The sequence below is a fragment of the Pelophylax lessonae genome, assembly GCF_965119305.1.
Source record: "Pelophylax lessonae genome assembly, chromosome: 10".
NCBI classification, from domain to species: Eukaryota; Metazoa; Chordata; class Amphibia; order Anura; family Ranidae; genus Pelophylax; species Pelophylax lessonae.
Window position 1 is genome coordinate 111,001,667 of NC_138777.1, and position 19,575 is coordinate 111,021,241.

The window sequence follows — 19,575 nt, forward strand, 5'->3', positions numbered from 1 at the left end:
TACTTATAAAATTTCTTCCACAGCGTTTCCATCTCTCTTGTGGGCAGCTGAAGCCGGCGCGGTCCTCTTCTGTGTCTTCTTCCACGTCTTCTTGTCCCAGAATGCGCCTGCACCGGCCCCTCTCGTCACTTCCGGTGCGTCGCCCGGAAGTGACGAGCGGGGCCGGTGCCGTCGCATTGATTCCTGGGAGCGATGACGTTCAGCTCCCAGGAATCATAGCGAGACAGGAAGTGATGGGGTGAGCCGCGGCGCCGAGGGAGGAAGTACTCTGAGGTGAGTATTTACGATCTTCAATTAAAAGGTGAGTAAACAAAAAAAAAAAAAAAAAAAAAAACTATCCAATTCCTTTTCAGGTAATGTCGAACTAGCGGAGGGGCACAAAAAAAAAAATATTGTTTTTGTGCCCCGGAACTCCGCTTTAAGGCCATCTGTCTACCAGCTGAAGCTCAACAGAAGATGGGTGTTGCAACAGGATAATGACCCAAAGCATAGAAGTAAATCAACAACAGAATGGCTTAAACAGAAGAAAATACGCCTTCTGAAGTGGCCCAGTCAGAGACCTGACCTCAAGCCAATTGAGATGCTGTGGCATGACCATAAGAAAGCGATTCACACCAGACATCCCAAGAATATTGCTAAACTGAAACAGTTCTGTAAAGAGGAATGGTCAAGAATTTCTCCTGACCGTTGTGCACGTCTGATCTGCAACTACAGGAAACGTTTGGTTGAAGTTATTGCTGCCAAAGGAGGTTCAACCAGTAATTAAATCCAAGGGTTCACATACTTTTTCCACCTGCACTGTGAATGTTTACATTGTGTGTTCAATAAAAACATGGCAACATTTCATTCTTTGTGTGTTATTAGTTTAAGCAGACTGTGATTGTCTATTGTTGTGACTTAGATGATGATCAGATCACATTTTATGACCAATTGGTGCAGAAATCCATATCATTCCAAAGGGTTCACATACTTTTTCATGCAGCTGTATAAGTGAACACATACCCTCTAAGCTCCTCATGCAGCCGAGAACAGAAAGCTGGGGGGAGGAGAAGCCGCAGCACACTAAACTTCCCAGTGAATGGCTGTGCAAAGTAGGTGTGTCAGCATAAGTCTGATCATTGCAGGAGAGCACACATTCCCAGCACAGCTAGAGAACTGACCACTGTGTGTTCTCCTGCCAAGTGTGGTCAGGTTTTATTAGGAAAGCAGAGGGACTGGCAGGAACACCAGAGATTTTACACAAAGGAAAATGAAGCAATACAAAGAGAACATGATACTTTTTCATACATGATACAGCAGGCACATATCGGGAACATGACATTTTTTGCTTACATACCCTTTAAAGTAAGCTCAGGGCTGCAGCTGCAGCCATGAACTTAGTATTACTTCCTTAAAGTGGAGTTACACCAGTTTTTGGGTTAAAGTCAGCAGCTACAAAAAGTGTAGCTGCTGACTTTTAATAAACACACACTCATTTGTCCCATGGTCCAGTGATGCGGCTGGCGGGAGCCTCGGTTCTCTCCCTCTTCTCCCCACGGCGCTAGCATCAGTACTGTGAGCACCCAGCTATGACAGCTTGCGGCTTCACATCTGGGTGCGAACTGCACATGCGCAAGTCGCGCTGCGCATCCAGAGTGGACGGGCAATCTTCTGGGACCTGTGATGTGTCCAAGAAGATTGCAGGGAGGGAGGGGGACAGGAGAAGTAGGATCGGGTACCTGTCAAATCTAGGTACCCGCTCCCCCCCCCCCCAAAAATGACATGCCAACGGGGGGGGGGGGGTCAGTAGGCCTTAAAGCGGAAGTTCCACTTTTGAGTGGAATTCCGCTTTAAGCCAGCAAAGGGCTTTCAGGTAAAAGTGATCACTTTTATGGGGCTCTATTTACTGACAGAATTCCATCTTTTATATTGTACTAAACAATTGGGTACAATATTTTGTTTGTTTGTTTGCACTAAAATTCATTTCAGTGTATTTTTCCCAGAAAACAGGAGTTTGATAAATAGTTGCGCAACTATCATGCAATATACAAATTTGCAACTGCCACTATTTTATTCTCAAATGTCTCTGCTTTCAGAAAATACTTGATTGTTTGGAGGGTGTTAAATAATTTCTAGAAAATTATTTAGATTTTAACATGTGTGGGAAAAAAATGAAAAAATTGTTCCTGTAGCAAGTGGTTAACTACTTCATGACCGGCTCATAGTAAAAAATGTCATTACTTTGACGTTAAATACCAGTGGTATGACAGCAGCTGGCTTCCATAACCCCAGTTATTTTTTTCTATGGCTGATTCTATGTAAGATACAAAGTGGTCCACCAGATCTCTCAAAAAGGAGGACCTGTCTTCCTTATTCCTATTACAAGGGATGTTTACATTCCTTGTAAAAGGAATAAAAGCGATCAAAAAATAAAGGAACAGTGTTTAAAAAAAAAAAAAAAAAAAAAAGCGCCTCATCCCTCCCTGCGTTTGCGCGCAAAAGCCAATGCATACTCAAGTCGTGTAAGCATATGTAAACAGTGTTCAAAGCACATATGTGAGGAATCACTGTGAACCTTAGAGCAAGAGCAATAATTCTTGACCTCCTCTGTAACTCTAAACAGGTAACCTGTAAAAATGTTTAAAGTGTCGTCTATGGAGATTTTTAAGCACCGTAATTTGTCGCCATTCCATGAGCATGCGCAATTTTAAAGCATCTATTTACATGGCATAACATTACCTATCACATTATACAAAAAAATTGACGTAAATATTGTTTCGTTTTTGTAAAAAAAAATTGTCTGAAAGACCGCTGCGCAAATACTGCGTGAAATAAAATATTGCACTGATCGCCATTTTATTCTCTAGGGTCTCAGCTAAAAATATACATATGATGTTTGGGTGTACTAAATAATTTTCTAGCAAAAAATACTGATTTAAACAAAAAAGTTCCAGAAAAGTCCTGGTCTTCAAGGGGTAAAAATAAACAGAAAATAAAGCAGCTTACTTCTCCAGCGTCCAGTTGCTGGCTGTAAACATGAAACATATTCAGTAAGTCTTCTCTCAAAAGCTTTTAGATCTAAAAAGAAAAAAAAAATTATATTATATTAAGCATCTAAAACAGAAAAGTATACAATCTGTTTATGTTACAAAAATGGTTAACAGCAAATTAAAAAAATGGTTGTCTAAGGCTTCGTTCACATGTGGGCAATGATTTCCGGATCGCGGGCAGAATCGCAGTGATTCTGGCCGCGATCTGCTACGCCCACATGTGAACGTAGCCTAAGTTGAATGTTTACCCACTTAAGCCCGGAAGATTTTACCCCCTTCCTGACCAGGGCCTATTTTGCGATTCGACAATTGCGCGGTCGTGCGACACTGTACCTTAACGAATTGGATGTCCTTTTTTTTCCCCACCAACAGAGCTTTCTTTTGGTGGTATTTGATCGCCTGTGTGATTTTTTGATCATACGCTATAAACAAAAAAAAGATTTTGCAAAAATAACAATATTTTTCAAAAATGAAATTCCCCCCAAAAAAATGTAAAAATCTAAATTTTTTACATTTTAGGCCAATTTGTTTTATGCTACATATTTTTGGTAAAAAAATAAATAAATAAAAAATTGCAAAAAGCGTATTTTGATTGGTTTGCGCAAAAGTAATTGCGTTTACTAACTAAGGGAAAGATTTTTGTCATTTTTGTTGTTTTTTTTTTTAACGCGTAATGGCAGCGATCTGCGATTTTTTTGCGGGACTGCGACATTGCGGCGGACAGATCGGACCCTTGACTGACATTTTTGGGGTTACCAGTGACATTACTACAGTAATCAGTGCTATACATATGCACTGTTACTGTAAAAATGACACTGGCAGTGAAGGGGTTAACTTTTTTTGAGAGGGAGGGGTTGTGTGTGTCCCTAGGGGCGTGCTTCTAACTGTGATTGGTTGTGGCTTGAGGTGTAAGAACATTGATCAACGGTCCTACATAGTAGAACCGTATGATCACTATTCTTACACAGGGGAGAATGACAGGCGGCTTTGTTTACATAAGACGCCTGCCTTTCTCCCTGTGTAACGGACGATCGGGTCCGCCGGGCACACGCGCGGGGGGGGGGGGTCCATGACCGAGCGGGAGCGCGCATCCGGCTGCGCGCACGCGCTCGCTCCCCAGAGCCTCACAGGCTAGTGACGTACCCCTACGTCACTTTGCCTGTGAGGGGCTGACCGCCACAGTATATGTACTTGGGGCGACCGGCAAGTGGTTAAGGCCCCTTTCACATATGCGGATCTTTCATTTCCTCAGTTTAGTCACGTCAAAATGGATGAAGTATTCATCAGTTTTTTCATCCGTGCTCATCAGTGTTTTTTACATTCACTACCAATGCAAAAAACAGATGAAAAACTGCCCATTTGTCAGTTTACATCCGTTTTTTGTCCAATCTGTTTTTTTTTTAAACGGAAGAAAAATAGAGATTTGATCAGTTTAAAAAAAACGGATGATGACAGATGTAAATTGATGTGAATCATGATCATCCATTTACATCTATTTTTAAGAGATGTATTGAGGTCTGTTTTTTTATCCGTCAACAGATGGATAATAAAAACAGACAAACGGACAGCATGTGTGAAAGGGGCCGAAGTCTGTTAAGTCTGTTTAGGTTTGTGAACTGTTTTACCTTGAAAAATATTTATCAGTTTCGCATTTAAATGCAAGATTGTACCCATATGATAATTTTATCATTATTCTCACACAAATAGAGCTTTCCTTTGATGGTATTTATTTAGCACGGGGATTTAAAATTTTTGCTTTACAAAAATAAAAAACAGAAAATTTAAAAAAAAAAAAAAAAAACAAGGTTTTCATAAATTTAGGCCAAAATGTATTCTGCTCCATTTCTTTGGTACAAATAACCCAAATCAGTGTATATTATTTAGTCTGTAGGAAAGTTATATAGAGTCCATAAACTAGGTATGTACTGTATATCTGCAAATCTATCAGTCCTGATGTACTGACTGCCCATCTCATTTCTTGAGGCCCAAAAATGCCAGGACAGTACAAATATCCCCCAAAAGACCCCTTTTTGGAAATAGACAGTGAAAGGTATTTAGTAAGAGGCATGGTGAGTATTTTGAAGTTGTAATTTGTTTGTCACAATTTTTTTCGAAAATAAACTTTTTTAATTTTTTTTTTTACATACTGTCAGAAGTGCAGTGCAGCGTTATCATATAACTTAATAATAAATATATACATATTTCTCTTTTTTAACACTTGAACCAGAGCAATACAGTGTTACCATAGTAACAGTGTAATACTCTGGGGAAGTGATCAGGATTTTTTTTTTTTTTTTACACATATTGACTGTTTAGAACAGTAAATTTAATTGGTATAAACAACCATTTTGCTGAATGAAATTGGTTCACTTAGTATGTTTTCTTGTGATGAACAATGTACAATTTAACCAGTCTATAAATAGCAGCACTTCCTACTACTCAGTGCCCGTTTTTTGGATTATCTCCCTGGGCATGCTGTATGCTCTGTGACTCTGATGATCCTGTATGAACTTTTGCCTGAATGCTTGACTCCTCTCCAGCTTGCTGGTTCTGTACTTCACCGCCAGCTTGTGTATGACCTCTGCCTACCTGACCATTCTTTGGATTTCATTTGTATACCGCCCGGTCTGTTGCCGGCCCGACCTCCCTGACTATGTTCTCGCCTGAATCCTCAGCACTCAAGCTCCACTTCGGATCTTACCTGACAGGTACAGGCAGTAGGTCAGTACACTGACCAGTCACTGGCTGTGTCCATCGACCGATCACGCCACAGCTAGAGGCATCATCCAGGTATAACCACGCAAAGTCAGCCAACATAGATCTACGTCACTTTGCGGTAAGTGGTTAAATCTATGCCATGAAGAATGAAGGCAAAAGGGGATGCTACCCAGTACTAACAAGGCGTACCTAATAAAGTGTCCGATGAGTGTATATTATATTAACATGTTTTACTGTTTTTACATTTCTTCAGTTACTTTCTTGCCTAGGCAAATGATGTCATACATCCCAAGTGTCTTCAGAAGAGGAGGAGGGGATTTCTCAGCTAAGCACACTCTCCTGCATGCATGCTTGAGCTAAGGGCAGATGGATTGCAGGACGTACATTCTACATGAATCATATGCCCTTGCTCAAGATGGCCACGGCCAGAGATGCTGATGGGTGTTTTTCAAAGTGATTTCTCAACCAAATAAAACATGGAGACATGGGTGGATGGGGGAGTTAGCTTTGAATGTAAAAAATGCATTAAATGTTTTTTTTGGTTTGTGGTGCTCTGGTGCAGGAAAAGGTCCACTTTAAAGTGGTGCTTTAGTCAGAAAATGAAGTCCTGCTAGATCACTTCAGGCTGGTCCCTTTTGCAGGTAAAGCTTTATAAAACATTAAAAATAAGTGTAGCGGACCCCCAGAACCCCCTAGGGCCTAGTGATGACCTTCAGAGGCAGAGAGGGCTACATACCTCCTGTGGGTGTGGATTGTCAGGCATGGTGGGTAGTGATGCAGGTAAAATAAAGGTTGGGCGCCAGTCACTTTTATGCTGAAGAACAAGATAATTTATTTCTTCTCAACAGGTCAGAAATAAAATGAGGGAGAGAGGGGTAGGGTCCAGGACACCCTTTAAGAACAGTCTATTAGGCAGACTCCTATTGCAAAAGACAGGTTATTCAGACAGCGGTACAGGATAGCAGACCTTGAGAATTATTAGGTATCCATAGAACTTCAGATCGATCTGGGAGACAACTTCTCTCCACCAGATCCAATCCCTTTTTGTGGTCTGTACTGTCTGGACAGCTATCCTCCATAAGATACGAGCAGGTTACTCACACAGGTTACTGGATGTCTGTGGATGATCTTTTCCTTGTGGGTCGCTGGCTCTCCTCAGCAGAATCCCAGGTATCTGACTAGGCCTCAGGCTTCAGGCCTAGTCAGCAGCAACAGCAGCACACACCCTTCCCCAAGGGGGGTAGGGGCGGAAGAGACCGATCATTGGACCTCCCATCCTTTAAATAAGATCCCCCACAATGCCATAGTGACACTGTGATTGGCTGAGGGACACCTGGACATTAAGGCTCCATTCACACCTGGGCGTTTTCAGCTCCAAAAACGCTCAAAAGAAACACTTCCAAAACGCCCAACAAGTAAAACCCCATTCATTTAAATGGCCCCTGTTCACATCTAAGCGTTTTGCAAAACGCCTGTAGCTGAAAAAAGTACATGAGCTTCTTTTTGGGCTGATTACCAGCGTTTTTGATAGATGTCAATGAAAAACGCCTGAAAAAATCGTGGTAAAAATCGCGGTAAAAAACGCTACGCTCAAGTGTGAATGCAGCCTAACAGTTTGCTTAACTGTAATTCTCACTCTAGTGCCAGAGGCCACAGTGCCACCTACTGACGGAAGGGAGAAGCGCAGTCAAACAGATTAGAAGGGAAGTCCAATTAACCACAGAATAATTACAGCCAAGCTAAGTAAAGGCCCGTACACACGTACCGATCGTCGGCATACAAACGTCGGTGGAGAAGGATCTGCCGATTGTACGCGTGTTAGTATGGTGCCTCCGACAGATGTCTGCGCACAATCCGCGGACAAAAGTCTTTCGTGCAAACATGAAAATATTTGTATGCCGACACCAGAACGGACGATTGTTCGCCTGTCAGTACACAATTCGGCCGACAGACCGCAGATTTGCAAGACTGGGCATGCTCAGAAAATAGAAAACACAGGGAAAGTTAACCATTACATGACATCACTTCTGCAGTCGGCGGACAAAATTCTTGTGCTGTCCTTGTGCTGTCTTTGCACTTTTCAGCAGACACCGACATCCCGGGGAGAAAAGAGGAACATTTGTAAGCCGACCATCGGTACGTGTGTACGGGGCTTTTGGCTCAGCAACTAAATTTAACAGCAACCTTGCATAAAGACAAGGGTGCTACATAAGTGTTTACACTGTTTAACCACTTAAGCCCCGGAAGATTTTACCCCCATTCCGACCAGGGGGTATTTTGCGATTCGGCACTGCGTGACTTTAATGAACAATTGCGCAGTCGTGCGACGCTGTACCTAAATGAATTTGGCGTCCTTTTTTTCCCACAAACAGAGCTTTCTTTTGATGGTATTTGATCACCTGTGCGATTTTTTTGATCACGCGCTATAAACAAAAAAAGAGCGTCAATTTTGCAAAAATAGCAATATTTTTCACATTTTTTTATATGAAATTCCCCCCCAAAAAAATGTAAAAATCAAAATTTTTTAACATTTTCGGCCAATTTGTTTTATGCTACCTATGTTTGGTAAAAAAAAAAAAAAAAATCGCAAAAAGTGTATTTTGATTGGTTTGCGCAAAAGTTATCGCGTTTACTAACAAAGGGAAAGATTTTTGTCATTTTTGTTGTTTTTTTTTTTAACGCGTAATGGCGGCGATCTGCGATTTTTTTTGCGGTACTACGACATTGCGGCGGACAGATCGGACCCTTGACTGACATTTTTGACACTTTTGGGGTTACCAGTGACATTTCTACAGTAATCAGTGCTATATATATGCACTGTTACTGTAAAAATACACTGGTAGTGAAGGGGTTAACTTTATTTGGGAGGGAGGGGCTGTGTGTGTCCCTAGGGGCGTGCTTTCTACTGTGATTGGCTGTGGCTTGAGCTGTAAGGACACTGATCAACGGATCTACATAGTAGATCCACGTGATCAGTGTCTTTACAGCGAGGAGAATGACAGGTCGCTTGTTTACACAAGCTGCCTGACATTCTCCCTCTCCCCCGTCGATCGCCGAGTCGCCGGCGGACATCGGGTCCGCTTGTCACACGCGCGGGGGGGGGGGGTCCGTGACCACGCGGGAGCACGCCTCCGGCGGCGCGCGCTTGCTCCCTAGACCCTCACAAGCAAGCAACGTAGCCCTACGTTAGTTTGCCTGTGAGGGGCTGACCGCCGACGTAGATAGTCGTGCGGTGGTCGGCAAGTGGTTAACCACTTAAGGACCAAAAGGTTTTACCCCCTTCATAACCAGGCCATTTTTTGTGATTCGGCACTGCATTATTTTAACTGACAATTGCGCAGTCGTGCGATGCTGTACCCAAATAAAATTAATGTACCGTACTTTTTTTGCCACAAATAGAGATTTTTTTTGGTGGTTTTTGATTACCTCTGCAATTTTTATTTTTTGCTCTGTAAACAAAAAAAGAGCCACAATTTTGAAAAACAATATATATATTTTTTTTTTTTTACTTTCTGCTATATAACATTCCCAATAAAAAAAAAAATTTAAATTTTTTTATAATTTGAGGCCAATTTGTATTCTGCCACATATTTTTGGTAAAAAAAAATAAAAAATCACAATAAATGTATATTGATTGCTTTGCACAAAAGTTATCATGCCTACAAACTATGGGAAAGATGTATGTCATTTTTATTACATTTTTTTCTTTTTACTAGTAATGGCGGCGATCAACGATTTTTAACGTGACTGCGACATTGCAGTGAACAGATCGGACACCTAACTGACATTTTTGGGGGCACCAGTGACATTACTACAGTAATCAGTGCTAAAAATATGCTCTGCTACTGTACTGACACTGGCAGGGAAGGGGTTAACACCAGAAGCAATCAAAGGGTTAAATGTATGCCTAGGGGGTGTTTTCTAACTGTGAGGGGGAAGGGGCTTATGGAATCCACACAGGGACCTGTGTTCGTAAACAGGAGGAACACAGGAGCCCTGTATTGATTGCTGACAGAACAACTGTTATGTCTCCTCGGAAAGTGATCCCAGGTGCTCAGCGGCAATTGTGGTCGCTGGCCCCACAGATCAGCTTCCCCTCTCTCGAATCGCTGCGGGCTTGCCCCCACGATCACTCCTGAGGAGTGACGTATGGGTACGGGTATACCGAGGAGCGACATATAGGTAGTATATCTGCAGCGGGTGGTCGGCAAGAGGTTATAATCCAGTAATAAAAAAAATCAGCGCTAAATAAAAGTTATGAATATCGAAAATAAAATTAGTAAAGAAGTGAATATATATATGAATAAATCAGCATCTTGCACGGGTCAATAGATAAAACCCAACAAACTATACAACAATACATGCAGCGCTAACAGTGAAGTGATAAAATGTGTTGTAAATACAAAAGCTTGAATAAACCACAGTGATAAAGATATAAAAAATACACAGATAAAAATATAAAAAATGTGCATAAAAATCCAAGAAATTTCCTAATCATAAAAAGGTGTCCAGGCCTAATAAAGTGAAAGTCCACGCCAGTGATGAAGAAAACACTAGGGAGGAACCACAAGTCCCAGCATGCATATAGAGCCAATCTTCCCAACTCTTGATAGAAAGGAAGCACAAATAGGTGCGCCCCTGACGACGTCAAACGTATGACGAAACGCATTGGATGGGACCAGACGTGACCTCACCACGCCCCTCAGCCGATTACTGGATCGCTGCAGCTGGTTCGCTTTCAGAATTTTTTATCCATGCTCGTTTACATTTTGTATCATGTGAGTGCATCTTCTTATAATAAATAGTATCTCTTTTAACTGTATTACGCTATGGATCCCTTTTATTTATTCTCATGGCTATTGGACTTTGCATATCATCCGCAAACCCACTAAATGAATTACACTGATGATTTCCATCTAATGAGGTTTATCCTCAAAAGTGCTTTGAAGCTTATCCATTAATTTGGAAGCCATATCCATCTGGTAAGCGGCCAATGTTTGTACCACACTTATTTGTGCTTCCATTCTATCAAGAGTTGGGAAGATTGGCTCTATATGCATGCTGGGACTTGTGGTTCCTCCCTAAGGATAGTGTTTTCTTCATCACTGGAGTAGACTCTCACTTTATTCGGCATGGACATCTTTTTATAATTAGGACATTTCTTGGATTTTTATGCACGTTTTGTATATTTTTATGTGTGTATTTTTTATCTTTATCACTGTGGTTTATGCAAGAATTTGTATTTACAACACATTTTATCAATCTACTGTTACCGCTGCATGTACTGTTACAAAAAATCCAGTAATACACTGTCTCACTCTGGTCTGCACATGCTCATTTGGTCTCTATTTTTAGGCACTGCCGGGTTTGAAGGTTGATCTCCTGACAGTCAGCCTTGAAGCAGAATTAAAGTGGTTGTAAAGTCAGAAGCTTTATTAATTTTTAGCATTCTATGCATTAAATAAAAAGCCTTCTGGGTGCAGTAGCCCCCCCTCATACTTACCTGAGCCCATCTCAATCCAGCAATGTTACAGGAGTGTCTGCTGCCTGAGACTCTCCCTCCTCATTAGCTGAGATGGCAGTGTGGCACCAATGGCTCCCGCTGCTGTCAGTCAATCAAATTCAGTGAGCCCAAGAGGAAAGAGAGGGGCGGGGCTGGGCCATGGCTTTGTGTCTCAATAGACACAGGGAACTGGGACTCAGCTGCTCCCATAGAAAGCGGCTTGCTGTGCGGGCACTCAACAGGAAGGAGGGGCCAGTAGCATCAGAGAGGGACCCAAGAAGAGAAGGATCTGGGCTGCTCTGTGCAAAACTAATGCACAGAGCAGGTAAGTATAATAAGTTTATTATTTTTAACAAAAAAAAAGACTATACAATCACTTTAAGGCCTCTTTCACACTTGTAGGACTTGAAACTTAAGTGACTTTGACGCGACTTGAAACAATGGCCCACAAGTCGCATCAAAGGTAGACCAAAGTAGTACAGAGACTACTTTGAAGTCGCACAGATATGAATGGTACTCATTGGAAATCACAGGGTATGACCTGTCATGTGACTTTGAAGTCCCAAGGCACAGGACAAGTCCCTCAAGTGTGAAAGGTGTCTAAACCATCCTATCCTATACAGCCAAGGAAGCTGTTTCTGTTTGATCTGCAACTGCCATGGTGCTGCACATGTGATCAGTGAAGACACATGCCATTTGTTGGTTTAACAGTGTGGTTGAGCAAGCAAATGTGACAGTTAGCAACCCTGCCATTCCAGGAATGTAACTGTTTTTGAAACTATTAAAGAGGAAGTAAACCCTCCCCAATAAAAATGAAAAGAAAAAAAAAAACCCCTGTAAGACAAAGGGATAATGAGCTAGATGCATCACATACTAGCTCAATATGAAATACTTACCTTAGAACGAGCCCCTGCCGCGCCGCCCGCTCAGTGACAGAACATGTCGGCCGTCCTGCTTCCTGGTTCACGTCCTCCGGCTCTGATTGGCCGGAGGCGCGAACGGGTGGCCGTTCCTTCAGAGCGCATGCGCCGATAACGTCATCAAGTAAATATCTCCTAAACCGTGCAAGTTTAGGAGATATTTTCAGTACCTAGAAGTAAGCCTTATTAAAGCGGAGTTCCGGCCACAGAATCGTTTTTTTTTTTTTAAATACTTCCCAAATAGTGATCCACCGCCCTTCATACATCCGCTAATCCAGTTTTACACAGTTTAATAAGTGATTTGCAATCATAAAATCTTACTTTAGAAATCATTTGCTGAGCGCCGCCATCTTTTTTGTGGTCACCCGAAGCCGCAGTATGAAAATGTATGCCCTGCTTCCTGGGGCAGATGAATGCAGCGCAGAATCTCGCGCATGCCCAGTACTATGCGATCAGCATAGTAAGGGCTTCCATAGGGACGCCTACCATCGCGTTATTTCCTGTTTGCAAATAACGCGATGAGAGGAGCGGCCGGCCGCTTACGTCACTGCCCATTGCCTCCTGGGAGTGATGAGTAAGAGCTCCCAGAATGCATTGCAGGACAGGAAGTGACGGCGCCGGCTGCGGCCGCAGAGGGAGGAAGTGGAAGGAAGGTAAGTGTATTTTCTTCTGAAACAAGGTAAGTAAAAGAAAAAAAAAAAATCGGGAATATCCAATTGTTTTTCAGGTGACACTAAGGAAGCGGATGGCACAAAATCTATTGTGACGATTTTGCAGCCGGAACTCCGCTTTAAAGGCTTACCTATAGCTACAAGTTCAAAGAGAGGGGTTTCAACCCCTTTAACCGGTTGCCGACTGCTCACAGTATATTTACTGCGGCAGTCAGCCCCGGCCAGGCAGAGTGACGTAGGTCTACGTCGCTCGCCTGTCACTCCTTTTAGAGCCAATAGCGGGCGAGCGCGCGCCCGCTGAGGCGCGCGCCCGCCTCGGCTCGTTCACAGAGGAGTGTGGGCGTGTGACCGGCGGGCGTGTGACCGGCGGGCGTGTGACCGGCGGACCCGATGTCCACCGGTCACACTACGATCGCCGGTACAGCGTGAGAAAGACAGAGCGGCTTGTGTAAACAAGCCGCCTGTCATTCTCCCCTGTGTAAAAATGAAGATCAGACGGTTCTACTACGTAGAACCATTGATCTTTGTTTTTACACTAGGAGACCTGTCCCACTACAGTTAGAATCACGCCCCTAGGACACACTTAACCCCTCCCTGTCCAATACAGTTAACCCCTTCCCTGCCAGTGTCATTTTTGCAGTAACAGTGCATATATATAGCACTGATTACTGCAGTAATGTCACTGGTACCCCCAAAAGTGTCAAAAATGTCAGTCAAGGGTCCGATCTGTCCGCCCCAATGTCGCAGTACCGCAAAAAAAAAAAAAAAAAATCGCAGATCGCCGCCATTACTCGTTAAAAAAAAAAAAACACCAAAAATGACGAAAATCTTTCCCTTTGTTAGTAAACGCGATAACTTTTGCGCAAACCAATCAAAATACGCTTTTTGCAATTTTTTTTTTACCAAACATATGTAGCGTAAAACAATTTGGCTGAAAATGTTAAAAAATGTTGATTTTTACATTTTTTTGGGGGGTAATTTCATATAAAAAAAAGTGAAAAATATTGTTATTTTTGCAAAAATTATACTCTTTTTTTGTTTATAGCGCATGATCAAAAAATCGCACAGGTGATCAAATACCACCAAAAGAAAGCTCTGTTTGTGGGGAAAAAAAGGACGTGAAATTCGTTTAGGTACAGCGTCGCACGACCGCGCAATTGTCCGTCAAAATCACGTTGTATAAAATCGCAAAAAAAACCCTGGTCAGGAAGGGGGTAAAATCTTCCGGGGCTTAAGTGGTTAAATTGATTGGCGATTAGTTCTGCTTTATTGCTGTCCAGGGGCTCTGGGCTTCAGCAAAATGGCCGCCTCCGGGAAGAAGAAATGCTGGAGGCAATTTAAGGCACACACTAATATTAGAATTATTTATTATGTAATGTGTGTTCCTTCCTAAAGAACATTATTTCTTACCAAGTTGTTATGGGTAAAGTTACACTTTAAAAGAAAACATCATTTGCCAGTTGCAATGGTTTCTGCTGACTATGGTAACGGAATAACTTTTGATCTTCTAATCTAGAACAATGAAATACGACTTGTTGATTTTGTTTTTGTTTTTCTAAATATATTTGTCTAACCAAGACCCCCTCTCAATACGAGCTTCACAAGCCAGCCCAGGATAAGAGAAGCAAACACAAGTGCTGCTTGTTAATGATCAGAACTGTGACCATGAGCACAGAGTCAGTTCACACACGTGAGGGCAGAGTCAATGGGAAGACAAGACAATTCAGAAGAAACTACACAATGTTGTCCCATATCAGAACACAGACAATAACACCCCGTCCCGAACCGTCCCCATTCCCTTCCCCTATAGCGCACCTTCAGCCTGCTCCAGGGAATTCATCTCTACCTGTTCTGTTTACTTCACCTTACTTCCGTCTCAGCTTCCACCTCCACACGTTCCTATGTAACGCTGGCTACGATTGGCGGACAACCTACGTTTGCGCACTCTGATTCGCTGCCAAAGTCCAACCCCCTCCCAACCTGACCTCTTCATTCAATCGTAGTAAATGATGACGCTCGGGGGAACATGAATCACGTCTGCGCTGTGATTGGAGCACGTAGGAGCCAATCATCCGATGTAGCTCAGCGTTTGGTTGCTTTGTGGCTGGCGTGGGTAATGTGTCAGGAAAGGAGGACGGCGCCTTGCTTGGTGAGTATGGTGGTGGGGATGTGCAGGCCTTGTGTGAGACAGAAGGGGATAGAAGGTCGTGTATTGGTGGGCAGTGTGGAGAGCTGTAGGTAGGAAGCACTTGTATTGCTTGTAGTTGGTGATTGCTGTGCTGGAAAGGACATAGATGGGTGGATAGTGTTACACAGCTGGAGGGTGACCTGAAATTTCCCTCCTCCTTGTGTTCCCATATGTGTGTGTGATTCAGAGCTCAGTGGTGTGCACCCCAGGTCAGGGCCCATTGTTTACATGCAGCCACAAAGACCTGATCAGGACAGGAGTCTTATTATTACCACATTCACACTTCTTCACAGCGGTATCCATGCTGGTAACCCTTTTTCTGCCAGAGCCATCTTTGCAATTTTTTTTTTTTTTTACTTGTGTGTACAATATTTTAGGCCTGAAGATTACTTAAAAATAGGGATAGACCGATTATGTTTTTTTCATGACCGATACCTATATTTTGGTTAAAATGTATCGGTATCGGCCGATATTTTGTACATTTAAAGTTTTGAAAAATAAAGACAATTTTTGACACAAATCTGGTACTGAACATGTTATAATGCTTAATGGCTGGCTGGCACCCTGTCTGTGGCTGGCTGTCTGGCACCCTTTCTGTGGCTGGCTGTCTGGCAGGCACCCTGTCTGTCTGTCTGGCACCCTGTCTGTGGCTGTCTGTCTGTCTGGCACCCTGTCTGTGGCTGGCTGTCTGGCACCCTGTCTGTGGGTGGCTGTCGGTGGCTGGCTGTCTGGCACCCTGTCTGTGGGCACCCTGTCTGTGGGTGGCTGTCTGGCACCCTGTCTGTGGGTGGCTGTCTGGCACCCTGTCTGTGGGTGGCTGTCTGGCACCCTGTCTGTGGCTGGCACCCTGTCTGTGGGTGGCTGGCTGGCTGTCTGGCACCCTGTCTGTGGGTGGCTGTCTGGCACCCTGTCTGTGGCTGGCACCCTGTCTGTGGGTGGCTGGCTGGCTGTCTGGCACCCTGTCTGTGGGTGGCTGTCTGGCACCCTGTCTGTGGCTGGCACCCTGTCTGTGGGTGGCTGGCTGGCTGTCTGGCACCCTGTCTGTGGGTGGCTGTCTGGCACCCTGTCTGTGGCTGGCACCCTGTCTGTGGGTGGCTGGCTGGCTGGCTGTCTGGCACCCTGTCTGTGGGTGGCTGGCACCCTGTCTGTGGGTGGCTGGCTGGTACAGGGCCTGTGGCTGGCTCGCTGGTACAGGGCCTGTGGATGTGGGTGGGTGGCTGGCTGGCACCGGACTGCTGTGGGTAGGTGTATGGCTGTGATACACTCCTGTGAGACTAGTCCCAACTCCGGATGAGGCTGTCCATGGCGATACCGATATATCAGGGAACGTGCATATCGGCCTTGCCCTACTTAAGCCCCGGAAGATTTTACCCCCTTCCTGACCAGGGTTTTTTTTTTTTTTTTTTTTTTACTGCGTGACTTTAACGGACAATTGTGCGGTCGTGCGACGCTGTACCTAAACGAATTTCACGTCCTTTTTTTCCCACAAACAGAGCTTTCTTTTGGTGGTATTTGATCACCTGTGCGATTATTTTTTTTTTTTTTTTTTTGATCATGCGCTATAAACAACAAAGAGCGTAATTTTTGCAAAAATAACAGTATTTTTCACTTTTTTTTATATGAAATTCCCCCAAAAAAAAATGTAAAACAAAATTTTTTAACATTTTCGGCCAAATTGTTTTATGCTACATATGTTTGGTTAAAAAATCGCAAAAAACGTATTTTGATTGGTTTGCGCAAAAGTTATCGCGTTTACTAACAAAGGGAAAGATTTTTGTCATTTTTGGGTTTTTTTTTTTTTTTTTTTTTTTTGCGACATTGCGGTGGACAGATCGGACCCTTGACTGAAATTTTTGACACTTTTGGGGGTACCAGTGACATTACTGCAGTAATCAGTGCTATATATATATACAGTATATGCACTGTTACTGCAAAAATGACACTGGCAGGGAAGGGGTTAACTGTATTGGACAGGGAGGGGTTAAGTGTGTCCTAGGGGCGTGTTTTTAACTGTAGTGGGACAATGCTATTGGTGTAAAAACAAAGATCAATGGTTCTACATAGTAGAACCGTCTGATCTCCTCCATTTTTACACAGGGGAGAATGACAGGCGGCTTTGTTTACATAAGCCGCTCTGCCTTTCTCCCGCTGTACCGACGATCGGCGAGTGACCGGCGGACATCGGGTCCGCCGGTCACACGCCCGCACTCCTCCCTGAACGAGCCAAGGCGGGCGCGCGCTCGCCCGCTATTGGCTCTAATAGCAGTGACAGGCAAGCGACGTAGACCTACGTCACTCTGCCTGGCCGGGGCTGACAGTAAATATACTGTGCGCAGTCAGCAACCGGTTGAAAACCCCAAACGTTATAAATGTTATGAAAGCCAACACCCTGGAGAATCAAATAGCTCTAGTAACGCGATGGTTTCCAAAACACAACATTTTAGTTAATGCACTTAAAGCTGATCTCCAGCTTTTGCTGCAATCTACATTTTTGTTTGGGTCAAGCTGACCAAATTAACTATGTCCCTCACTAATGTGAGGACGCTGGATGTGCGGTATAAACTATGTAGCTGAGGCAGCATACCGTACTGTGTTCCATGTTTGGGCCGAGGCGAGGCCTTCCTATCTCATACTCGGAGCACATTACAGTCTACCTGATTGGCACTCAGCCATTCAGAGAAAGTTATGTATTTTAGCAATAAATACAAAGCTTCCTCAGAGTAAAACCTCGTACACACGCACCGATTGTTGGCCGACCGATCGGCCGTCTTTTGTCCAGTGTTGTTGTGTTGGTTGAAATGTGATTTGTCGGCCAACAACAACCAACTGCAGAAGTGATGTCATGTTCTGGTTTACTTTTCGTGTGTTTTTTTCTTCTCTGAGCATGCCCAGTCTTGCTCATCACATTTTTGTCTGCCGAAATCTGTACTGACTGAAGAACAATCGGCCGTTCTGGTGACGGCCAACAAAAGTTTTATAGCATGCACACCAGATTTTGTTTGTCCGAAAAGTCACAGTCGGTTGTCGGAAGCATCATACTAACAAGCTGACAATCGGCCGATCGGACGTTGGCCGAAAATTCACGGCCAACAATCGGTGTGCACGAGGCTTAAGAGGTTGTGATATCATCAGCCTGCCTCTCTGACTCAGCCAATTAGAGACAGCTTTTTATTCATTGCTAGAATACATAGCTTTTTCTGGCTGAGCGCTGATTAGTTAGACTCTTGGGTTTCGGGTATGAGATAGGAAGGTCTTGGCTCAAACCCAGAGAACTGTGCGGTATGCTGTATGTAGCCTCAGCTACATACAATTTATGCCGCACATCCAGCAGCGGCACATGTTAGTGAGGGACATTCACTATATTTTTGAAAGTATTGGGACGTCTGCCTTTACAACTATATCAACTTTTTTTTTTTTTCTTTAAAGATATGTTTAGTAATTTTATAAAACTGATTACACAAAGCAATGTGTGCAATGTACAAACAACAACACACAAAAAAAAACAACCCCGTCAAACAATTTCTCTCTCTGCTCTTCTCCCCTGCGAGGTTATCCTATGTGCAGTGTACAGTCAGTGATTACATAGAATGTACACAACTTTGCCTACAGTTTCCCCATAAGCAAGCATGCCATTTGTCAAACTGTGACGTATAGGGAGTTATGTATAAACACATTTTTATACTTGTGACAATTCAGGAGTAAGGGTCAGAGGACAGGCAATCCACCCAACCACAAATTTTGTGGAATGTTTCATTTCTTTTCCTATTCTCAAAGGTAAGCTTATACAGCAAAAGTGAGTCATTGACCAGTTTTTAACCACAGAGATCTTGTTAAAGATCTTGATCCCTTCCACACATACGTTAACTTTAATGGCATCCCAGTCTTAGTCCGTAGGGTTCAATATTGAGTTGGATCTGAAAAAAAAAGAATTGTTGCTCTACATAAAGATGGCCTAGGCCAGGGGTGTGCAAATGTAGTGACCAGCATACGTGCCCCTTACAATGTAGTGACCAGCATACGTGCACCTTTTTAATGCAGAGACCAGCGTGCATGCCCCCTTCAATGCAGTATGTGGCCCCCCCCCCCCGAGGCATCACTTCCCTTACCTCACACAGGTGCCTGGCATACTGCTGCTGACGGGAGTCTGGACGGACGTCTTCTTCCTCCTCGACTAGACCTGCAGGCGCACCCCTGCCCTCCTCTCTGACAGCGGGCAGGAAGGTGACGTTGGGTTGGGACGGTGCGTGACTAACGCACGCACCGCCCCCCCAATGCGACGTCACAGCCAGTGCAGCACCACAGTGGGGAGTGTCGGGCGCACAGTGTGCCTCCTCCCCTCGCTAGCATCCGCCCCGGAGCCGCGGCAAAGGTTCAAAAGAGCCGCATGAGGCTCCGGAGCCGTGGGTTGCCGACCTATGGCCTAGGTTAAAAGAAGATTGCTAAGATCTTGAAACTGAGCTGCAGCACGGTGGCCAAAACCATACAGCAGTTTAACAGGACAGGTTCTACTCGGAACAGGTCTCACTATGGTCAACCAAAGAAGCTG

The 19,575-nt window shown here is 43.8% G+C and overlaps 2 protein-coding genes across 2 annotated transcripts in view; one reads left to right on the plus strand and one right to left on the minus strand.

Moving 5' to 3' along the window:
* CNEP1R1 (CTD nuclear envelope phosphatase 1 regulatory subunit 1) overlaps positions 1-14,773 on the minus strand; it is a 62,253-nt gene extending 47,480 nt beyond the window's left edge. Inside the window, exons 1-2 of the mRNA XM_082269708.1 lie at positions 14,657-14,773; positions 2,986-3,057 (exon numbers count right to left, since the gene is read on the minus strand). Coding sequence (XP_082125834.1) covers positions 2,986-3,057; positions 14,657-14,681 — 97 coding nt within the window. The 5' untranslated portion in view covers positions 14,682-14,773. The remainder of the gene's footprint in view (positions 1-2,985; positions 3,058-14,656) is intronic.
* A 93-nt stretch (positions 14,774-14,866) lies between these two features.
* TIPRL (TOR signaling pathway regulator) overlaps positions 14,867-19,575 on the plus strand; it is a 54,176-nt gene continuing 49,467 nt past the window's right edge. The window contains exon 1 of the mRNA XM_082269767.1: positions 14,867-14,990. The gene's annotated coding sequence lies outside the window, so the exon portion shown is untranslated. The remainder of the gene's footprint in view (positions 14,991-19,575) is intronic.